This window comes from Drosophila sulfurigaster, chromosome 3, assembly GCF_023558435.1.
Source record: "Drosophila sulfurigaster albostrigata strain 15112-1811.04 chromosome 3, ASM2355843v2, whole genome shotgun sequence".
In the NCBI taxonomy this organism is placed as follows: Eukaryota; Metazoa; Arthropoda; class Insecta; order Diptera; family Drosophilidae; genus Drosophila; species Drosophila sulfurigaster.
In genome coordinates, this window is record NC_084883.1 from 27,637,312 (window position 1) to 27,661,079 (window position 23,768).

Consider the following 23,768-nt stretch of genomic DNA (forward strand, 5'->3'; position numbering starts at 1 on the left):
TGCCGCCAGCTCCCGCTGGTCACAGAGAGATGGCGTGATGACGATGATGATGGTGGAATGGGGAGACAACATTAATGTGGTCAATTGGCTGGGAAAGCAAGTTCTTAGTTGGTGGTGGTCGTAATTTGGCTAAGAGCTTGAGCTTCAGTTTATGCGCCGCATAAAATGACGGACGGCACTTGGCTAATTTGTTGGCGGCACACTTTTTGATTGGCCATTAAAACTTACCGTGCGGCTGCGGTCGACGCTGCGACAGTTTGCGACGCTGCGGAGGCGTCTCCGTTTCGCTTAGCCGTGGCTCGCTGGTGCAATACGAGCGTGTCTCCTGCAGCGTGTGTTGTTGCTGTTGCTGCTGCTGCTGGGCCTGAGTGCGACGACGGACCTGCAAGAGTCGAGAAGAGAGAGAGTCTTCGGGTTAAATGTCTGTGTAAACAACAAGTGGAAGCCTAAGGGCAAGTGGCCCATGTGGCGTATACATAATCTTGCCCCATTGACAGTTACATCATCAATCAGACAATCAGACAGCGTCGGAGACAGCTTGGCAGGGTCGCAATAGCAGTCGCAGTCGCAGTCGCAGTCTGAGTCTTGATTCTTGAGTCTATCAGGGCATTGATTTATGCATTGGCGCAGCAAGAAATTAAATTGCAAAATGTCGAACACAAATCAAATTGCATTTGTTTGCTCTTTCTCTCTCTCTGTGTGTGGCTTGAGTTTAGTTCAGTTTACTGGAAAAATGTCAAGGCTTAATCGAGCTACACTCACTCATTCATTCATTCAACAAACAAATGTTGAATAGGGGGGAGAAATGGAGGGAATCTAAAGCTTGGCTGCCACTCAAATGGCAATCAGCGTTGCGTTTGTTTGTTGCACGTCCTTTGGCTAACTAAATCGCCACTCTGTCTCTAGCCATATCCTTTCGACACGGATGCGTGTGCGTTGACAACGCAACGAAAACCCATTTAAGCACCTGTCCCACACCTGTCCCATGTGCTGTGTGCTGTCTGCTTTGCTCTTTTCCCCTGTCTCTCCCGTCTATCATCTCCTTTCTCCTTTTTTACCTGTACGAACAGTTTGTGCGTCTTCTGCATTCAGTTTGGCGTTGCAAAACTTTATGCGACATGTGAATGTGACACTGAGTTTCAATGTGAATGTGACTGCAATAGCTTCAACTTTGTTAGCAGCTTCCGACGGCTTTCCCCCGCCCCTCTCGATAATGGCCCTCGCTCTCGCTTTTGTGGCTTACAAACGAGGTACGCTCAGTCTTTTAGCCGGAAGCGTTCTTTACGTGCCGGCATCAGCTGTCAAGTGTCGGCGGATTTGGGCCACAGCCACACAGTGCAGGCGACCAGCCATTAGCCAAGTCCCCTCCCCTTTCCCCCTCCCTCTCGCCACTGTCTGTATTTATTTAGTGGCCAATGCCTTGCGCCTTTTTATGGCGCCCCACAATTCATGGCTGTAGGCCGAAACTCTAGGCCAGAGTTGAGTTCGCGTGACCAGTAATTGCTCCGCTTGTTTCCCTCTGTCTTCGTGTCTCTCTCTGTTTTACTTGCTGGCTTAATCAAATATTGTTGCATACATACTCGTACATATTTATAACTACATACAGCACGAAGTATGTACATAAGTTCTTTCATTTTTAGTTGTCACTGCCGGATGCAGCATGTCTTCAGTTAGCTGGACTTTTTGGGGCCTGCCAGCAAAATTAATTACATCCGGCTTTTGTGCTTTTGATCCTCTCTCTGTCTCTCAACTTGACTTGACTATTCCCTGACTGTCGTTCGACCTTGTCTTCAATTTGTGTCTGCTTAATTCCCAATTAGTCCGTGGGGCATTCGCTTTCATTGTGCGTCAAGCTGTTAATTTATTACCATTTCGGCTTTCCTTCTGCCCAATTGGTAAGAACTAAATCCTGACCAACATAACTCATCTGACTTATGTTCTATCTATTAATTGGATTCATCAACTTTAGAATGTGGCTAAAATACTTTACTGTCATATCCTATTAAGTATAATTGGATATCTCGAAACAGCTTTGTATCACAGCTTGTAATGAGATTATTTTGAGCTTTGTGTGATTGTTTACTTTTTACAAAAAAAAATATAAAGATAGAAAGAGCTTTTTGACATCTTTTTTATGTATTTGCTTAAACCGTAAATATTAAATGATTTCTACGAGTTTGCTATTGCTTTTTCTAAAATATCTGAAATTTTCGTTCTTAATAAAATTATACTATTAATAACCCGAAACCCATAGGGTAGAAGAGTATTATAAATTACATTATTGTAACTAGCAGAAGGACTTATATATAAAAATATATATAAATGTATGTTTATATATTCTTGATCAGCGTCAATAACCGAGACGATATATATATTACTATAGTATAAAACAAATAAGAATTGTGGAAGTTATTTAAGAAATACTTTTTTGTATGGGAAAAACGCCAATTCAGTTAGTTGCTTTGGCTGGTATATTTTGCATTCAATAGTATATTTTTAATGTAGTACAGTAATAGCGGGTTTGTCACAGTCGAGCACACTCGACTGTACCTTTCTTACTTTTTTTGTATAACAGCAAATATGACCGATAAGAGAAGCTCAACCATAGTATCAGCTTGAAGATAAGCAAGTTATATTAATTCTAGTTAATTGATGCGTCTCTTATATATCATAAAAATACAGTCAATGAAATTGTCTATTTTTGGCTATTAAATATGAGAATTTATCCACACTTTCAGTTAGCCGCATTTAATGAATAATCATAAATTATAGAGCAACGTACTTCCGTTATAAATCTGATGATTCAACTCATAAAGTTTGCTTATCAAATAATAGAATACTTTATTATTATCGACGACAATATCAATTTCCCCACAGAAACTCGTAAAGTTCTTTTTAGGATTCCGTTCCGTTCTTTATCTATGCTAGTTGCCTTTATAAGAGTATGCAAATGAATGGTAGTAAAAAACCCAAAAGGAATTCATTATTGTTGTTGGGAAAATGAGCTTTCCACTTGTTAAGCAGCGCCGTTTGCATTGTGAATTTGTAGTCGTGATCATGCTGATTGCCAAAGCGTGAATGCGTCGTGTTTTAACTTGAAATTACACCTACTACACTCTCATTGCATCTCTGTCTCTCTGTCTCTCGTCAATCTTCGTCGCTTTTCTTGTCATTTCTTTTGTCTAGCCTGATGTCTCATTAAACTTTGCTGCGTGCAGCTGCAAAAGTGCGGCGAACTTATTATAAAATCGACAGACTTCGCAAGTTCTTTTCAGCTTTTTCTTCTTCTTGGTTTTTTTTTGCACAAGCAAAGAAAACTCATTTCATTCCATTTGCTGCTGGGTCTTCCCATTGCCAGCTGCGTAATGATGCCGATGGCCACGCCCCGGCAACGCCCTAATGTGACATATGTGTAAAGTATGTTGATGTCGAGCTGCTGAAACTTTTCTCCCCTAAAACTCGTAAATTTTTTGCAGTTAGTAGCGCATCGTTGCCATTTTATTTATTATTTTTTTGCTCCTTGATATTTGCGCTTGGCAACGGTTGCACATTGGCTTCACTTGATGCCGCATTTTGTGTGCTAATAACGCCACCCAAGGAGCAGGACAAACAAGGACAGCACTCAGTCACACACACAGCACTTTGCACACTTCAATCTCGTGACAGACAAACACGAAACATAGAATAACGTTGACGTTACGCATACGCAGCGTGGTACACGGCACACGGCGCAGCACAGAGCACAGCACGACACGGCCTTTGACACATATGACACGTGCTTGGATCCTTTGTGCGCAATGGAATAGCATCAGAAATTGAATTTGGCCAGAGCATAATTCAATTCACACTCTCAAATTCAGCCGGGCTTAGGCGACAGACACTCAATCAAAATTGGGGCAGACGCATTTTCTTAAACGTTAACGTAAAAGCAAACGCAAACGCAATCGCAGCGCTGGCAACATGCAAAACAGATCTTAAATGACGCGTGGCATGTGGCACGTTTTAGATTGTTGTTGTATCGCTCTTTTATTATGACGTGAAATTCAATGCTTCTGGCTGGCAACTGTCAAAACTGTTGTCCTGCTTCTCTGTTTGGCCAACTTCCTTTCCTCCTCCCTCCCTTATCGCTGTCGCTCACCTTCCTGCCGCTTGACAATCAACACCACCAACTGTTGTTGCCTCGGCTCGTGGAGGGGAAATCGATAAACATGCTGAAATGAGATGATAGCCAAGCTGAAAAAGCAGCCAGTTTTGCACACAACTTTTGTACAACACGTCGCTTACATATTTTATGCACACTTGGTGAGAAAGGTCTAACGAATTGGCGTAATCTTTTGACAACTCTGAAGTAAGCGCTCTTCTTTTTTTCCTTTTCGTTTTTTTGTAAAGCCGCTTGGGATGAGCTCTCTTTAAGTTGGCTTTCAATATTCACCAACTGAAAAGGGATCTATTGTGTTGACGCCTTCATTTTTAAAGCAGCTATATTAAAGAAGCTTTGGCTGCGGCTTCAGCACTTTAGCTTCTCAAATGAAGCAGCGCAAGTAATATAGAGTATAAGGTCTCTTGTTTTAGAAGTCATTATTTTTAATATTTATGACGATAATTACTGTATGAAGCAAGCTAGAAGGATTGAGTTGAGCGTGCTCGACTGTGGAATATTCACTCTCCATTTTTGTGAACATATTTTAAAATATACCAAAGGCAATTTGTGGTATATTAATGTACTATTATATGATTATTAAACTTTACACTATATATCAGAGTACTTAAAAATATAATTACAACTAAAATATACCGAAAGATAGTTTAGTATATAAATATATAACTATAATTAAAATATACCATGCGATACCTAAAAATTACTGAAACTTTTCTAAGCTGCAATTCCCACCATCTCAAAAATATATTAACAACTAATATTTACCGAAAGCTATGTTTGGTATATCATTATGCTACTATGTTAAAAATATACTATGTCATGTATACAAATTACTAATCTTTTTTAATCTGCAATTTCCACCATCTCAGAAATGTATAAAATTTAAATAAACTGCATATCTCGAGAAAACATCTTTGTCTATTAAATTTCTGCTAAAGAATGTTAAATTATACTCTTGTTCAAATGTCTAACAACAAAAACTTTTTCAATGAAAACTTTTGCCATTTGTAGTCTTTTAAATTGAGATTATAAATGTCTGAACAACACTCGAAGCTCTTAGCTAATATTCTAAAATCGATTTCAATTTTAATTGGTTGGCCAAGTATCATGTTAAATTAAGTGGAGTAGATTCTCTCCACAGTAGGCTGCTGCTCATTTTACCATTTGGTTTAATAAATTTGTCAATTAATAGTGAAACACTTGAACAAAACATAACACAAGAAGACTGAGAAAGCAGCCCAAAGTTGGTTGAAGTGATTGGCAACTCTTTAGTTAATACTTCCAAATCGTACAGAATGCGCGTTATAAATAAACGCCTGACCGTGCAGTATCTGCAGCGGAGTGAGGAGTGCCTGAATCCTTTGGGTCAGTCATCGCTCTTCATGAGCTCGAGGCGAGTGCATCAAGATCACGACGGCTTGGAGGCGAGTGTGCTAAAGGAGCTACTCAACTTGGACGAGGCACTTCGTGACTACTTCAAGGAATGGCTGAGCGAATTGTCGCTGCAACGCATGGCGGCGGAAAAGCTGTTGAAACTCTCCAAGGACTATGTGGTGAAGATGGAAATGTCATGCTCAGCTCCGAAATTTCCCATTGCCGACACCGATGCCATTGTGAACAAGTATCAAGTGCACTATCAGATCATACTCAGTTCCAATTCGGCGATGCATCGTGGTCTGAATGCGCTGCGTAAGTTTCTCTTGGCCTTTCGCCGGGAGAGTCGCAAACTGGATCTGAGCAGGGAGACGCCTTTCGTGTTAGGCGATATGTTTCACAAGCCCATCAAGTTCTTTATGGATTTGGCCGAGGAGTTGTTTGGCTACTTCCATTGCAGTTATCTCAAGCTCGACTGTGGCTCACGTCATCTGGATCCGGCGGATTTGATGGCCGTGGAGAACTATCAAAAAATGCTTGCGCCCTGCGAGGAATTCGATGAGTATCTGCAGCACAATCTGGGCTATTGCCAGTGCCTACGTCCCGTCCAGCCGTGTCCTCCCGTGCCGCGACAAACGCAACCAAAGAGCAACGGACTGGAACAGCTGATGGTGTTGGCTCAGCAGCGACGTTGCGCTCGACGCGTGAGCAAGATGACAGCGAAGACGGAGGAGGTTGTGCAGGGAACGCCATCGAAGCAGGAATCCGTCGAACTCAATTTGGAGCACGAGTTGCGCATGAATCAGCTGAGCATGCGTCTGGCCATGTTGCGGCAATCGCGGGGCAACTTCCAAACCGGCTACGATCGTGATATTGTGGAACAAATGATCTACGCGTTGAGTCCGTCGCTGATGCCCGATACGTATTTGCCGCCACAGGCGAGAGCTGCTACCACTTTGATCAGTTCCCCGCCAGCTTTATAGTAGTTGCCACTCTATTACACTCAACCTCTCCCCGATGTATAATAAATCTCGTATTGCAATTCAAATTACAAGCTGCAAATTAACGGCACAAATGCACGTGATTTCATTTTGGCAAATAAACATGGCCGGAGCGAGAGCATCGAATTTGCATACAAATGCATCCAACGAGGTTGCCACTTAGCCGCACGCAAAGTGCACTGCTTGTTGCACGTGGCAAGTGGCAAGAGGCAAGTGCTTACTCCAGCTGCAGGCGATTCAATCTAAATCTGATTTGTATACAACTACGAGCACAAGCGCTTGCTGCATCAGCACTCTTGTACTCTCTTATAATCTTGTTGCATGCAACTGCCAGTTGCCAAATTCTCGTGCCACAAACTGCTACGAGTTACTTAAGTGCGACTATATCAAATTTCACTTGAAGTCCTGCTGTGCTGCCTTTTATAAAGACATTTGCAATGGACTCGCAAACAATACAAGCTTAAGCTAGATGATGATAAAACACTGAACATTGAATCTGAATCTATTCAAATAGAAAATGTAGCCAAAATGCAAATGGAGCAAAACTGTGAGTTTGTTTACGAGTTAAACACTAAAATGAAAAGCATTTAATGAGTTTATGAGCTTAACAATTATACTGAGTATTGTACATATACCATTTCTACTTCCTTTCAAGCACAATTAAAATAATTGCCACTTGATTTAATGTCAAGAAGAAATACAAAACTATCTGCAGAGTGTTTAACTTTAGCACACAGTTATTTATATGAAAGCTAAAATATTTATCGACCTAGCGTTGAATTATTTTGACTCTTAACTTTAAGATTATAGATTTTCGTATTTAATATCAATAACAAAATAAGCTTTTAGAAATGGTTTGTAGATTAAAAGACTAGAATTATAAAGTCCTAAATCCGTTTGCAATAATAAGTTTTATAGTATATCAATATTATGTATGCATGCTAATATATAATGTAAGATAAATCCAAACTTAATTAATACTATTGTTATAATAACTTCTGATTGAATAGAAGCCTAACTAGTGACATATCGATTTGATTCGATATATCCAAAACTCTTTATCTTCTTTAAACGAATTAAGATAGTGCAGAAACTGTTAAAAATCCTTAATATATAAATAAGCAAAGTAAATGTATAATATTGCTTATATGTGCTTTAGCTATTTGATACGATGTATGCAAATTATTTGATCATTCTTTACCTGCTCCATAAAAATTACGATAATGCCGAAATTACTAAAAAAAAAGTAAGCTAGAACAAAGCTAAGTAGAATGCAATAAAGATATATAAAAAAGATTAACGGTATTGCTATAAAAACTTCCTATAAAATAGATATTTAAAGTGTGCTAGAGCGATTTAATTCGATAGTTGCAAAATGCTTCAACATTCTTTACCTGTTCCAATGAATTAAGATAACAAAAAAAAAATTGAAAGCTAAGTAAAAAGTAATAAATTTGTGTAAAAGTAAACTTATGAAACATTGTTGCTATAAGAACTTCTAATAAAGGACATCTCTAAATTGTGCTATAGCGATTCGATAGTTGCAATCACGCGCTCATCACTAAGTGACAACTACTAAATGTGCGATGCAAACCGTATCTATTAATACTTATGTTTGTATGCGGCAACTGAATGGCTAAATAAGCAATCAATTAATTAGATAACTAACTAAATATGCATGTAACCAGCTAGTTAATTAAGCAGCGAAATGAAATACTAGAATGTTAGTTTCACTTACCGATCTGGCGCCCGATGTGATGCGAGCACTTTGCGAGCGCGTTGCGGGGCGGCGACGTCTGTAGCCTGGAGTGCCGCCCTCGGGCGTGGCACTGCCCGAGGGCATGTTGTGGATGACGGTCTCGATGCTGGCCCCGGTGGCACAGATCGAGGCGCTTCTCGTCTTCTTCTGCATGCGATGATGCATGGGCGATATATCGTCCACCATTTTGTGTGTTTCTGTTTGTGCCAAATGCTTTCTGCGGTGGTCTCTTTAGTGTAAGTGTGTGTGTTTCTATGTGTATGAGTGTGTGTTTGTGTCTGTTTGTATGTGTATTTGTGGCTGGACTAGATTTGCGGTTAACTTTTGTGGTGCTCTCTAGAGTTAGCTTTTAATGTTGTTGTCTATTGTCTCGCTATTGCAGTATTCAGTACTCGAATTTGGAATTGCATTCGCTTTCGATTTTGGTGCTCTTTGTGGTGATGGTGCTCTAACTGTGGCTGCACTTTCGGGTGCATAATCTGAGAGTTTTGCGGTGCGGTTTTTTGCCTCTGCAAATAAACAAAATGCCAGAAGAAACGAATAGAAGAAGCTCTCGAAAAAATCATGTGAATCAAATGAACGCAAACGAAACATTTCACAAAAAATATTTGCAACGCAAAATATGCGTGGCCATGTTGTATCTATTTATATAAATAAAGCAACGCCAAGATCTCATAAAGCGCATAAAGCTTAACCAACTACGGAGCATGCTAGACTAAGAGGAACTCATTAAAAGTAAATAATAACTATAGGATTTATAGGATTGGCAATAGTTCATTGTTTAAATCATGCTCTTATTAACGCTTTACTTTTTATATGGGCTCAAAATAGGACTAGTAATTGTTTAACTCATTTGATTTTTAAAGCTTTATTATTTATATGATCGCAAGATCTTTTGTTAAAAGGTGTCTTAAGAATTCTTATACTTCTTTAACTTTAGTTTGAATTATAAAAAGCAAGTTTTGTATTATTATAGTACAAAACTGTATTAAATTAAATTTTTATTTTTAAGCTCAAACAAATCGACCCCATTTGTTCAGCACAACAGGGTATTTTAAGCAAATTTGCCAGAGATAAAACTAAAATGTTATAGCAAATAATTCGTTAGTACATGCAACATAATTTGCTGTGTGATTTCTCATTTCACTTTCAACTCTTGTGTGTCGTCGCCTCTTGTGTTCATTTTGTTTTCTGTTTTATTTAATTTCGTATGCGCCACTTTCACTTCCCTTCTGCTTGATGCGGCCTCTTACATTTTATTTATAACATGTTTCGCCTTTTCACGCATTTTCACGAGAATCTGGGTCACCGTCCGAGCAACGAACTGCGTCCATAAAATCGCGTTGAAAATCACGCACCCAAAGGTGGAATGCAGACATAACATATTTTTAGTAGGAAAAGAAGGAGCAGGAGGGGGAAGAAGGGTCAGTTGAAAAAGATTTGGGAGGCACGGCCACGCTCAAATGAGCCATCATTGAATATTATGAAAGCACAGACGGCGAATCAATAAATTATAATAATATATTGTATAATAACAATAAATTACGAACAACAAAAAGGGATACTTTAATCTATTCATTGTGGATCTTTGCTCCCCATTTGTTTATCTCTATTCACGCCGTATTAACTCTATGACTTTAGCAAGTGTTGTTAAGTCTTTTTTTCTGTATTAATACTAAGCCATTTGTTCTGAAATTTATTTGATAAGATTTACACTTCTTGAGTTAATTTTGAACCAGATTTTTCTGTTCTTATTTTCCAAAAAGAAAAGTTTTTTTTTTACAATTTTGCTATTGCGTTTAAAATGAATTAATGAAGAAAATTGTTCAAATAATTAGAAATTATTTAGGAAATTTATTTTGATTATGTGCACCTAATTTTATGTTCTCTTTTTTAATATTGATCTTCATTTTTTTTAAAGTCTGTTGCAAATATGAAGACACTTCGTTACAATATGTTTACTCTATAATAATCTTTCAAAATCAGACTAAAAATTTGATAACTCTTCCTTTATAGAACAATAGAAAAATAAAAACAAGCGAGCAAGCGAACGTCGAGGGTGCTCGACTGTGAGATACACGCTCCCCATTTTCAATAAAAGCAAAACAGTTTGTTATTATTCTTAAAATATGCAAAAATAATATACCTCAAGAATATACCAAAGTCTATAATTGGTATATCGATATTGTATTGCACTACCTTCAAAATATACCATAGAGTACAAAAAATAGCGTTGTAAGTAAGCGTCGGCCCTGATGAAGAATATACATTGTATATACTTTATGGGGTCGGAGATTCCTCTTTCTGCATGTTACATTCATTAACTGAAGGCACTACAGATGGATATAATTAGATTTTTTGGATCCTAATATTTTGTAGCCGTTTCTCTTCTTCTATAAGGTGAGTTTTATTATCTTTTCGCTATTAAAAAGATTCCCTTTGGAAATTCTTTCAATCACTTTTCAGCAATAATTGTGCAACTCTTTCGATGCCGTAATTCTCAGTGATTCTTTCCACTGTGGTAAGAGCTCTAGTCTAAACAGTTTCCCAACACACACACACACACACACACACACACACACCGAACCACATATTGGGATGAGTTGTGTGGCCTATATATCAGATGCATATGCCAGATAGAGAAGGGGAAGGGCAAGGCAGGGAAGGCAGAGACGAAGATGGAGGAGCTTCTCATGTGTCGGAACGTGTATGTTTCCATGTGGCTGGCTGCGAGTGCTTAAGTGTGTCCGTTGTTTAATCACGGCGTAGTTTTTATACAATATCTATAAATAAATACCGAGTATTCGCTTTGGATATGTTTTGCTTTCTTTTGTTGCTGCTGCTTGCTGCCCAGTGCTGTTGCATCATCTTTGGAACTTTCTCGCTTTACTCGTATCTAAACATTTCACAATAAATTGTTGATGTAAATAATAAAGAGATTTCGCTTGCCCATCGAGGCCACAAACGCTACGCAAGGCAAGGCTGTGGCCTAGGGCGCTGATCTGGAATGCCTCAAGTGGCAAGTGGCAAGTAGCTGATGTGGCAAGTTTGTCGACGAACGGGCGGCGGAACAAACAACTTGACGCAAATTGCAATTCGCCATTGGCTGAAGTGTCCTGCAGTTTAATTGACACTAATTGCCATCTGCCCAGAAGCAGACACAAAACTAAAATGAAAACGAAGATGAAAATGAAATCCATTTTTGCAGGCATCTCTTAAAGCTATCATCACTGGACAACCAAATTGAATTTGTGTATGTGTGTGTGTACCCCTGGGGTGTTGTTGTCCTGGGGTGCCAATGAGCTGTAGAATATACACTCAAGTGCTGCCAGGACAATCATCAGGATGATGACGATAGAGAGAACACCCAATCAAAACATATTTGTAATCTATTTAGGCTCGCACTACTTAGACATGCATCATTAGTCGTGTCTCCTTCACTCCGTACTGTTCTGTTCTATTCTGTTCAGATCTGGTCTCCTGTCTCTCTCTGCCCTCTGGTCATGCATAATCGAATTACGCTTCAAAGTCGTTTGGCCCCGCACAGACACAACTCAAGTTGCCGCCAGCTGCTGTCAGCTGCTGGCTCCACTTCTAAGTGCAATTTGGAGCCTGTCTGTCTGCTGCAAAGTCCTGCCATCATCTCCTGCCACCACCTCGGTCAAACACTGAGCCAGCTTTTGTTCCCCGAGTGAAGAGTTTATTTTACATTTTTTTTTGGCTTCATTTTCCTATGTAAACAGCAGCATCAGGAGCATTGACTCTTAACTAAACTAGAGCGACTTTTTCAGCAAAATTATTGCTTGACATTTGTGGGCATTACGAGTAAATGGCTTTTAAAAAAATAATGATGATAGTTTGTTTAGCAAAAACCAAACATATCTGATGTCTCTCTTAATGGCTTTAGCTATAAATTTCAGTTGTTATCCGCGAATTTCTTAAGTCTCTCTTAATTTGAAGAGATTTTGCTTTAAACAATAGAGTAGAAAACTTTGCAAACACACAAGTGCAAGCTTTTCGCTTATAAAAAACTTTACACGTTTACTTCGAAGCTGCTGCAAGTTTGTGGAATGCTCAACTTCCTACTTAAAAAACAATATCAATGTGTCAAAAGAATTTTTTTATTAAAGACTGGCTAAACTACTGAACTTACTAAAATAACATAGTTGTTTTTCCACACCTTAATATGCTTTCGAGAACTGCATGAAATATATTAATATTTGTTAGAAAAACTATCTCTGTTCAAATTTCAAATGGAAAAATCAAAAATTGATTTCTTTATAAACTGCACATTTTAATATATATAAACTGCACAATCTTAATAAAACTTTTTATTCCACACTTAAATGAGCTATTTTATTGGAGAACTTTATTAAGTATGGTTGACCTTTATTAAGTATATCATTAACTGTTCGAAAATCGAGAGAATCTCTTCAAATTGTAGATGATCCAAGCATATTTGTTTATAAAGACTTTATAAACTAAACAATTATTCACCTGAATGAAGAATTATTCCTGTAAAATTGTTTCAGTAATTTCCGGAAAAACATTATCGCTCTATTGAAAATATAAATAAATGTTGGGCTACCCAGAAACTCTACTCAAATTTGAAAAGATGCAATCAAAGATTTAGGCTTAGATCAATCTCCGAAAATCTTTTATTTTAAGGATTTTCTTACTGAAGTTCCAACTCTTTTTAGATTTACCTACTAAATTTCAAGTTCTATTCTTTAGATTTACTTACTCCCACAACAGGTCATTCCAAGTGCAAACAAAGAGAGTGAGAGAGAGAGACAATTTGAAAGTCGCGTGGCGTGTTTTATGCAGTTGACTTTGTCACATTTTTGCAGCGACATTTCGTAGTAATTACTTTTGTGAATGATTAAAACGTAAATAATTAAGAGTTGGCTTTATTTGCGTTGACTTTGTGCCGCTTGGCAGCTGGAAGTTGTCAACTTGTTGTAAACCTGTCCAGAGCTCTAGAGGACAGACACCCACACACACACAAACACGCACACACACAGTTAAACAGACAAAGGACAGTTGTACAACTGTAGAAAGTGGGTAAATAATGCAAAAGTTAACAAACGGGGCGCACGTTGCGTATGCGTTATACAAAACAGAAGCCGGTTAACTTTAAGAGCTGGGGTGATAAGCAGCTGAAAGGGTTTTCCAAAGACGTTGTCATTGTGACTTTACGCTTGATTTGCTCACCCCAAAATACAAAAACTAGAAAAACGGGAAGAGTTGAGAAACCTAATGCGAATATCCAGCGATGCATTGCAAGCAACAAAAAAGGGATACAATGGACCTCATGGGGAGAGAGGAAGAACGATTCAGTTGTGTTGTGTGTCCTCTACCCAAGGCAGTCGTGCATGAAACTGAACGGAGAAACTGTTGCAGATGAAGTCGCACAAAGCTGTTTGCATTCAATTCATGCCACAGGCTTGTCCAACAATACAAACACCAAGCTATAGACCAAGTCTCAGGCTAAGGCTCAGGTCCAGGCTCGGGGCCACATTGAAGGCGAGCCTCTCTAATTGCCCGACAATGGGACGCATTTGAGGGGTAGCTTTGCATCGACGTTGATTGGCCTCGTCGACGAGTAGCACTCGGTACACACACACACACATGCCACATGCCACATGCGACAGACGAGATGATTGTGTAAGAGACCTTTGGCAGTTTCATTTTCATTTCAATGTGGACACATTTACGTTTTATGACGCCGTCCTATATATGTATATGATCGACCGCATGTGCGTTTCGATTATTATGAAACTTTCGGTGAACGTTTCATTTTATCTAAAACCCAAATCGACAATGGCAACGGCAGCAAATTGAAGCGGGCTATTAACATAAATTTGATGCCAACTCAAATATTTGGCCACATATTGGCTAATCAGTCCACCTATCAATGCGAAGCGAGGGAAGCGGGAAGCGGGAAGAGGATGGCGGGGCATACAGCAGCTCTCTTACAGCAGCTGCTGCTCCCCTGCACATCCAAATTCATAGACTCTCCACATCGTTGCACATTCCCAGTGTGTGTGCTCATGACAGCTGTGCTCGCTTCCAAGCAACTTAAGTTATCAGCTATACACACACACACACACACACACATACACCATGTGCGTGGGGGGTTTTCGCTTTTTTCATTGCTTAGATAAACCTGACAAAAGCCGATAAGTGTCGCCCGATATGCCAGGGTCTTACCCATGGCTCTTGCCTCTGACGTGGCCCAAGCATTTTTGCCCATTTTGGCAAAAGGGCAACGGAGCGTGCTCCATTCGCTTTTCCGAAGAAAATTCTGTCCACCTGTTGTCCTGCCACACAAAAGCATACGCTCTAAGCTGCTTTGAAAGTGGGAAAGCTGGGCAAACTAGTTGCAGAAATTGACATTAAATGAAATCACCTTAAAGTGCAATTCACGAAAAACTAATGACAGAAATTGACTTTTAATTAAATCAACTTAAAGTGCGATTTGCGAAATACTTATGTCAGAAATTGACGTTTACTTTAATTAACTTAAAAAGTGATTCGGGAAATACTTTTGTCAGAAATTGACATTTAGTTAAATGAACTTAAAGTGGAATTCAAGCAAATCTGCTTAGCTTTCAATTGACTAATTTAGTTTACTTAATTTTGAAGTCAGAGTTTGTAATACACTTCTACTACTGAACACTTTAAAGTAATTAAATTTGAAGCACGTCAAATAAATACTCAAATATTTAGTCCTTCAAGTCAGCTTCTGCTATTCTCTGCTATTTATTGTGGTGTGGTATTCGGATATTCGTTTAATTGAGTTTGACGAAGAAACAAACAAGTAAGAAAGTTACCTAAGATTGTGTTCGACTATGAAATATTCGCTACCCATTTTACCAAATTAATTGATCACAAAAATTCTAAAAGTATGATAAAGGTTATATTTGGTATATTGATATAGTACTCCGTTTAAAATATACCATAGAGTCAACCAAAGCAAATAAGTCTATTAATAAGTAAGCATTTTTGATAATACCGAAGTTTTTCTTCAATACATTTTGTGTCTGACGGCAACCAAATTTTCAGGAATCACAAAGACTATAGTTATTATTATTATATCAAAATTAGATTTGTTATTCTCCTGCCTCCTTATGTCTGCTACATAAATTTCCTTCAGGCACAAAGTTATAATACCCTTCTACCCTATGGGTACCGGTGAATAATAATAGTTAAAACAAGAGAGAGAATTGTAGAAAGATAAATCTACAGAGTGTCAAAAACTGTAAAATTTCTTTTATGACATATTTTAGTCCACTTTAAACCTCTACACCTGTTGAGTTATTAATTTTCGAAGGCGAATTTGCTGGTATTAAAACAGCTGCCACTGAGACCATAATTTAAAGAGTGACATTAAGTTCAAAGAGTCTCAATTTGTAATACTTGTGTCAATAATTTATGATGAACATTAATCGTAGGACTAAGTGAAAAAGTTGTGCATAGAAATAAATTTTATAATAAAGGAAATTGTGTTTAAATTTTCCATGTTATTGAACATGAAAGCTAATTGAGTAAGAATAAAAACGAAACCATTCAAACGTGTAGTTATCAATTTTTCATCAATCAAAAAAGACTTAAGATACTTTTTTAACTATAAAGAAGAAAAGAATTTAATTCATAATTCAGAATATTAGTTATCTACAATATGTAGTTTCAAACTCTCACTTAATTCAAAAGTTCTTGACAATACTTCATAACAGACAAAACTTCATACGAAGATGAAGTTCACTGGAGATAAAACTCGAGTCGAGTGTATTAAAGAGGTGTCAAAAAATATGTCCAAACATTTTTGTGTGGGCATATTAAAGCTGGATAGCTCAGCAAGCATTTAAGGCATGCACCAGCAGAAGAGGAAGAAAGAGACAATTATTTATAGAACAGAATGCTGCTGTGCTGTGATGTCCTGTTATTGCTGCATCACAGGACGCAACGGCAACTGTTGCGTGTGTGTTCTTGGCACGACTCGCTTCGAGTTGATGTTACGAGTGTGTTGTCAATGTTCTTATGGCTCAGTTGTGGCAAGTTGCTGTCGTAGTCGCTGTTGCTGCTGTCGTTGTTGTTTGTTGTTTGTTTTCATGGCCATGGTCACACACTCACACTCACACACACACACACACCTGTTGCATGCTGGTGATAAAATTAATTTCAATGCAGAGTGAAAAAGGGGGGCAGGACAAGAAAACAAAGACACAACACACACACATAGAACAGGCAACACATGGCATTACTAACAGAGTAGAGAAAGGTCACAACATTTCCTCGGTTTACCTTTTTTTTCTCACTCTTCTTTCCTCTCTCTTTTTTCCACCCTCTAGGAAAATGTGCCTATTGTGGAGCTCAGCCTGTTGCCATTTGTTATTGTTGTTGTTGTTGCTCTGGCTTGTCATTGGCATTAACATCAACATCGACATTATCATCATTATTATCATTCAGACTGTTCGTTAGCGGTTTGTTAAGAGCATCTGTGCGGAGGCAAAAAGCGATTTTTATTACTCATACGCCCCGAAAAAATGTTATTTGTGCGTCAATTTGTTTGCTTTCCCTCTGCTCTGGCTTTGTCTCAATCTTTTTGTCGCCATCTCCGTCTTATTCTGTTTGTGTCATCAACATTAAATTGGCGCTTGTTTTATTTGCCAGATTCTCTTCATTTGGCCAACGCAAAGCAAATTTGCTTGCCCAAATAAATTTCCATGCATTTAGCTCTGACAACGTACGAGCATTTTAATTGCAAACGAAAATACTTTTTCAAATAACATCTTGAACACACATAGATATATTGGCACGCGGCCTCATATTCTATACTTTCTATATATATATACTCGTAAAGTGAATTCTTCGTCTCAACGGGTGACATAATAATAACATCATGCTCAGAATCCCAAGAGAGACCAAAAGATTACCAATTGCAACCATTATAATCTGCTGCTCGAAGCAAAGCCTTTACCTGATGTACGATTGTGTGTATACAACGTATTTACAATATTAAAATATTGTAAATAACTCAATTTTGTGCTTAGTCTTTGGGTAATTGTTCAATAAATCGATTGCGACAGTCGAGCTACATTTTATTTTTGTCAAAGATTTTCCAAATCGCTGCACAAATCGACAAAAGCACAACAAACAACAAGTGGAAAGACGCTCGCTGAGTTTGCTCGACTGAAGCACGCCCTGGGAAATAAATATCGTAAAATTGTATTACAATACATAGCATTTTCCTTTTCGTGTTATTTTGAATACAATTTAATTACAAATTTGGGCTTCTAATGCAAAATGTTTATTACGAACACAAACATTATTTTTAAAGTTAAATATAATTTTAAAAAAAATCACTATGTTTAGAGATGAAGTCTTCTTAGGCGCATATTTATCCATTAATTCTTAAGTATTTTTTTTAGTATCTAATAAGACTACGTTATTAAAGCGACTCAAAATTTCGTATCGTTAAAGGATTTAAATGCTTTACAAAATCTTTTTGCAATTGTGTTTATTTTAATGAGTATTTTTGTCATTTAAGTCTTTTGCAATGATTTACTGTATATATTTCAATTTATATATAATAATAAAAAATGTAAAAAAAATATATATATTTTAAATTTATTGATATATAAAATAACTCGAGCTTTCTTAAACACCTAATTGTTTTCTGAATTTATTTTGGCTTTGTTTTTTTTTACCATTTTTAACTAAAATATCCAAATACAAAAAATGAAATTAATGTGCTATCTAGAGTAGAAGCGTTCAATTATATCTATTTGTTAATTTTTAATATATATTAACATATATAAATTAACATCAATTAGTATTTTTTTGCCTTTATTTTCTTTTTTGGATTTTTTAATTTCAAATATAATATTAAGAATTCAGTAAGAGAGATGTTGTATTCAATAATATTTATTTTTCATATCTAATATTTCAAACACTCAATATTTCTTTCCGTCTCAAGTCTTTAAATCTTTTAGAGGATTTATTTTACTATGTTTCACGTCCCAAAATGATATGTTTTTTCTATAATATTATTTGAGAATTAACAAGAATTGAGTCCAAGATGTCTTCAATTATATATATAATATTATTATTATCTATTTATTATTATTTACTGATAATTGTTTTACTATACTCTTATTATATGTAATTATTTATTTTCACACTTCGATATCCAATCCCTTCTTAAATCTTTATTTTCTTTGTTTTTCTTTTAAATACATCCCAAAAATCTGTGTTTTTTTCAATTATTTGAGAATTAACACGAATTAGGAGAATTATGTTATATTTTATATTGTATTAATTAATTGTATAGATATTTGTTTTACTTTATTTTTACTATACGTATTTATTTATTTTTAATATCTCTTCGATATTCCTTCCCCTCTTAGGTCTTTAAATCTTTTGCAAGATTTATTTTCCTTTGTTATCCTTTCAAATACGTCCCTAATATATTATTCCTCCTTGAACAGGGTATATTTAAGAAAGCAGCGCTTGCCGCAAATTGGCGTCTGCTTAGTTTAAACTTAACGTCTTTTATGATGATTATGACACATGGTAGGTGTGCCAGTGTGTGTGTGTGTGTGTGTGTGTGTGTGCGTGGGTGTATATATTCGAATGTGTGTGTGTGTGTTTGTCTGCCTTAAGGAGCAACTTGGCTGTCGAGGGGCTTTCGCTTTCCGTGTGTTATTTTCAATTTGGCTGAGCAATGCCGTTGGCTGAGCTCAGATGTTTACACAAAAATACACTTCATTTAGTTTTCTGACAGCGCTGAACAGATTGAGTGCCTTCACCAACACACACACACACTCGTACACTTGGGGGAATTATCCGAGGCATTCGGTATAGAGAAGTTGCCAACATCCTTTGTGAAATCTGTGTTAATGTTCGCATGCCATAATTAACTTCAATACAAATAAATTGGAAAATTTTTTACGATTTTTTTCTTAGGCTCTTTTGTTTGACGCGCCCTTCTTACTGCACCCTAATTGTGTTCGTGTGAATGAGTGAGTGTGAGTGTGAGTGAAGTGAGTGTGAGTGAGTGTTCAATGGGGTCTCTGCTTGAGCATGATTGTCTGTGTGTGCTTGTGTGTTTATCTATTCTCCTTGCTAAGAGAGAGATAGAGACCTTTGCTGTGTTTGATTTCACATACTTGGCACACTTTTGTGTACTCACTAAACTGTATTTGCTTTTCTCACACTTTCATTTTCCTCAATGTTTTCACTAAGCATCTGCACACACATTTTCGATTTACTTTAATAGTTTTCAATCTTAAATAAATATCCAAAGTTATCTTAGTGAACTTTTAAATTTCACTTCGCATTCGATTCTGATTTTTTATTTATCAAAAAATCAAGCGAAAATATCCTGACTGTGTTTTTTCTATTGATTTGCATTGAAATCAGCATAAGAATGATTGCATCCTCGATTTAACAATCTTCAAACGAGCAATTTCACTTTACATTTAGCTTTCGTTGGAGCTGAAGAAATATTTGTTCAAGTAGGGCGTGCATATAAAAAATATATAAATAAAACCGCAGTTTATGTTTAAGAAACCAAGAGTATTTAATTTTGCAACGTAAAAGTTTCTTTTTTCTTTTCCCCTCGGTTTGCCAAATTTCTTTCTTTGATTTACTTTCATCTCACTGTTTTTTTTTTCGTATTCTTTGTTCTTGCTGGAAAGTTGCAAAGAAGTGTAACTTAGCTTTGAGTAAGTATTTGCAATACAGGCAAAGAGAGAATATTAAATACTATATTTTTATTAAGCCACAAAAACTTAAAAAATTAAAAAAGAAATAAAAAATTAAAAATGTTCCATTTAAGATGTTTAAGTACTTAGATATACTATATGTACTATATATTGAGCATTTATTTATACTGAGTTCATTTAACTAAATCAAAAGCCATGAATATAGTCTAGAATAGTCTAGAAATCTAATCTTAAATAAGTTTTAAATTAAAATTTTTTTGTTTCTTTAATATAAACTAAAATTACAACACGACCATTAAGTTATTTAATAACCCAATTATATGAAGAAATCAAATCTAGAATTTTAAATTGTAGTTATTATTTTCAAACTTTTCATTCTTGTCAATTCTAAAATAGCAACATGAATACATATTTTTAAGTTTTTTTTGACAAGCTTCTCTTATATCAATTAGATTTAACATTTCAATTCTATATTCTATAGTCTTCTTCAAATTATATAACATAATAAAGTAATTGGTTCAATTGTTTATTGAGGAAACTGTATTTACATCGTTCTGATGTGATGCAATAAAATTGCATCTTAGACTTCAAAACATGTTCTAACGAGTCTTTTGTATGGTAAGTATCTGAGAGTCGAGCACACTCAACTAACACGTACTTTTTTGAGTTTTTCTTTCGTCTTTGGAAAAAAAGGCAGTGCAACTGACTTGGCTCAAATTGACTTTAAACAGAATTCGCGTATGCTTCGAGTTGCGTCCCAGCTCAGAGATAACTGTGACTGCGAGCTGAAGTTGAGTTGGGTTATCGATTAAATAAGTTACTACAGTTGCTGCCATTTTTTCTGCAACCATTTTTTATGATCAACCATTTATCCACGTGGGAGTTTTGCCCATCGCTGGCAATTATGCATTTTGTAGCCAGGCCAAGACTAAGCCCAAGGACTAATGGAAAATGCCAGAGCAATGGATGCGTTCTTCATTTACAATAAAAAAACAAAGAGGAAATACCGACAGACATTGAGAATTTCCAGAGTAGCAAACACAAAAAAATGGCAAATGGCCAACAAGTTGAGCTGCGTAAATAAATACAATATATCTTGCCATTTTTTTTTTGTTCGCTTTTTTTTTTTAGAAAAATTTATCGTGAGGTGCTGTTGCAAAAGGAAACTTTCTCTGTGTGTGGATTTTGCATGTTTGTTGTGGACTTTTACAATGATGAGAATAAAATTTGCTGTCCGCGTTTTGTTAGTTCTGAGGCTGTGTGTGCAGCGGAAATGTTGTCAGACTCTGCCTCAGTCACGTTTCTCGCTATTCAAGAGTTTTCCACTTGAAGCTAAAGCACACACACATACACACATATGTACAGAAGAGAGCACACATCACTCACACACATTCAAACAAACACTCACTAACACTCACTCACACTCACACTCACATTCACTCTTACGTTGTAGTTCAAAGCGAAGCTACGAAGCTTGTCATACACGTAATGTTACCACGCCCGGGAGTCGTCCAATGAAGCTGGAGACGGAGACACTGACAGCGAGTGGAAAGGGGGAATGGAAGAAGGGAGAAGGGACAGAGAGCAGACTGACAGCAGTGTCAACTACAACTACGGACATCAACTTGGCCCACTTTGAAGGCGGTTGCTGCATTTTGGCAGCACAATGCCGCGACCTGAACATGGATACCAAAAACTCCCCAGCACCCAAAGCTACAGCTTCAGTTACACAGCAAAAAATGCGGGATGAAAAGTCAGAATTAAAAACGAAGAGGTGTGGACAACTGGGATACTAAAGAACTTAAGCCAAGTTCGAAAATACATGATTTAGTAATCCCAAATCGCTTAAATTCGGGATTAAAATACAAATATAATATGGAGTAGTAACGGTCTATTTATTATACTGAATATGTAAATTATTTTATATAATTATTATTATTAAATAAGCATTTATTACACTCAGTATTGGTTTAATACTATTTACGAAATACTTTTCAACTACTAATACTTTCAAATACTAAGAATGGTCTATTTATTATACTGAATATGTGAAATGTTCAATATTATTATTATTTCAAAACTTTTTTTCTTATTAAAATTTAATACCATAAATGGACAAAAATACCAAAACCAAAATACCAAATACTAAGAAGGGTCTATTTATTATACTGAAAATATGGATTAATAAATCATATTAATATTACTTATTATTTAATTTAGTACAACATGGTGTAAAAAGTACCAAAATACCAAATACTAAAAAAACGGTCTTTTTATTATACATACTGAATATGTGAATATTTTAATACTTTTCAACAATTAAAATTTAATACCACATGATTTAGAAAATACCAAAAACAAAATATTAAATACTAAGAGTGGGCTATTTATTATGCTGAATATGTCAATTATGCTATATTATTATTACTACTTAATGAATATTTATTGTTGTTATTGTACTCAGTATTTTTTTAATACTATATACGAAATATTTTTCAGCAATTTGCGCAAACTTCGCTATGAACAAAGAAACTGATCAATCATTTAAAATTGTATAGGAGCTTTCGATTGCTTCGAGAATTTTGTAGCCTAAAATACTAGATTTTAGGTCATTTTCCTATTTTAATCCTCAAAGCAGTATTAATCCAACAATTTGATACTGAATGCATACAAATTCGGGCTTCAATCAAACCAAAAATGGTCGATTTTATCACGCACTTTTTTTCTGTGTACAACTCTAGCCGAGTCCATGTTTGCTATAGTCCTTGCTTCTCCTCCTCCTCCTCCTCCTCCTCCTCCTCCTCCTCCTCATGTCCCCACTTCTAGGCCAACTCTCGCTCAGCTTCACAGACTGTCAGTTGCCAGTTTGTTGTTGGTATTTGCTATTTGGCCGGCAGCTGCAGCCAAGGCTTTTAGCCGCTCCACACGACAAACACACACACAACTAAAAACTATAGAGTGCGTTTTGTTTGCCACCCGGATTGGGGAGACTTCAGGGGCAACTATGTAGGCTTAAGCGTTGTGGTTCTTTGTACCTGTCACTGCACAACTCTCTCTCTCTTTCTCTTTGGATTTTAATTGAATTTACATTCGTTTTTTGGGGGGAGGCAGAACTAAAAGCCATGCAAAGCAATTTCATTATGAGCAACAATTATTTGTGGCTCAATTCGGTGCTCAGCTCTAATGAAATTAGTTTTGCTTCAAATTTGATTTGTCGCAAAAGCATGCACACACACTTATGTATCTTATCTGTGTGCATGTGTGTGTGTGTGTGCATTGTAGGCGTGGTCACGTTCATGTCCACGTTCGATTCTTCATTCGAATCCTTGTTCGAGTCGCGTGCCAATCGCCATTTTAGTTTAATTGGCAAACAGCCACAGAGACTCCGCTTCGTCCACAATCCGCTGTCCGCAATCCACAATCCGCATTGCAATGACGCAGTGCAGCACTATTATTTTCTCTACCCTTTTTTGTTGTTGTTGTTGCAACACTTTTCCACCCTCTCTCCCACCTCTTTTTGCTCGCTGTTTGTTTTGATTGAGTTTTGTAATTGTGTTGTCAACGTGCTGAAATCGGAGTGCTTGATTGACTGGCTGTGATTAGGCCTGCGGCCACTTTCCCAGCGGATTTAGTTGCCACAACACACTTGCGGCATGTGGCATGCCTCAGACACAATTCAATCAGCGGCACAACTTGCATAAATGCACAATTTTAATTGCTTCCCAACTGATCAGAGTGCCGAA

At 36.9% G+C, this 23,768-nt stretch overlaps 2 protein-coding genes across 4 annotated transcripts in view; one reads left to right on the forward strand and one right to left on the reverse strand.

Moving 5' to 3' along the window:
• Positions 1–23,768, reverse strand: part of LOC133840370 (GTP-binding protein RAD) — a 40,357-nt gene that overhangs the window by 13,966 nt on the left and 2,623 nt on the right. For 2 of the 3 annotated variants that reach the window (XM_062272167.1, XM_062272166.1), the window contains exons 2-3: positions 8,273–8,802; positions 229–382 (exon numbers count right to left, since the gene is read on the reverse strand). In XM_062272167.1, coding sequence (XP_062128151.1) covers positions 229–382; positions 8,273–8,479 — 361 coding nt within the window. In that variant the 5' untranslated portion in view covers positions 8,480–8,802. The remainder of the gene's footprint in view (positions 1–228; positions 383–8,272; positions 8,803–23,768) is intronic. The other variant, XM_062272168.1, reaches the window with a different exon arrangement.
• On the forward strand, positions 5,316–7,037 carry LOC133843391 (uncharacterized). The gene has a single exon (XM_062276910.1). The coding sequence runs from the start codon at positions 5,455–5,457 to the stop codon at positions 6,514–6,516; it is 1,062 nt and encodes a 353-aa protein (XP_062132894.1). The 5' UTR covers positions 5,316–5,454; the 3' UTR covers positions 6,517–7,037.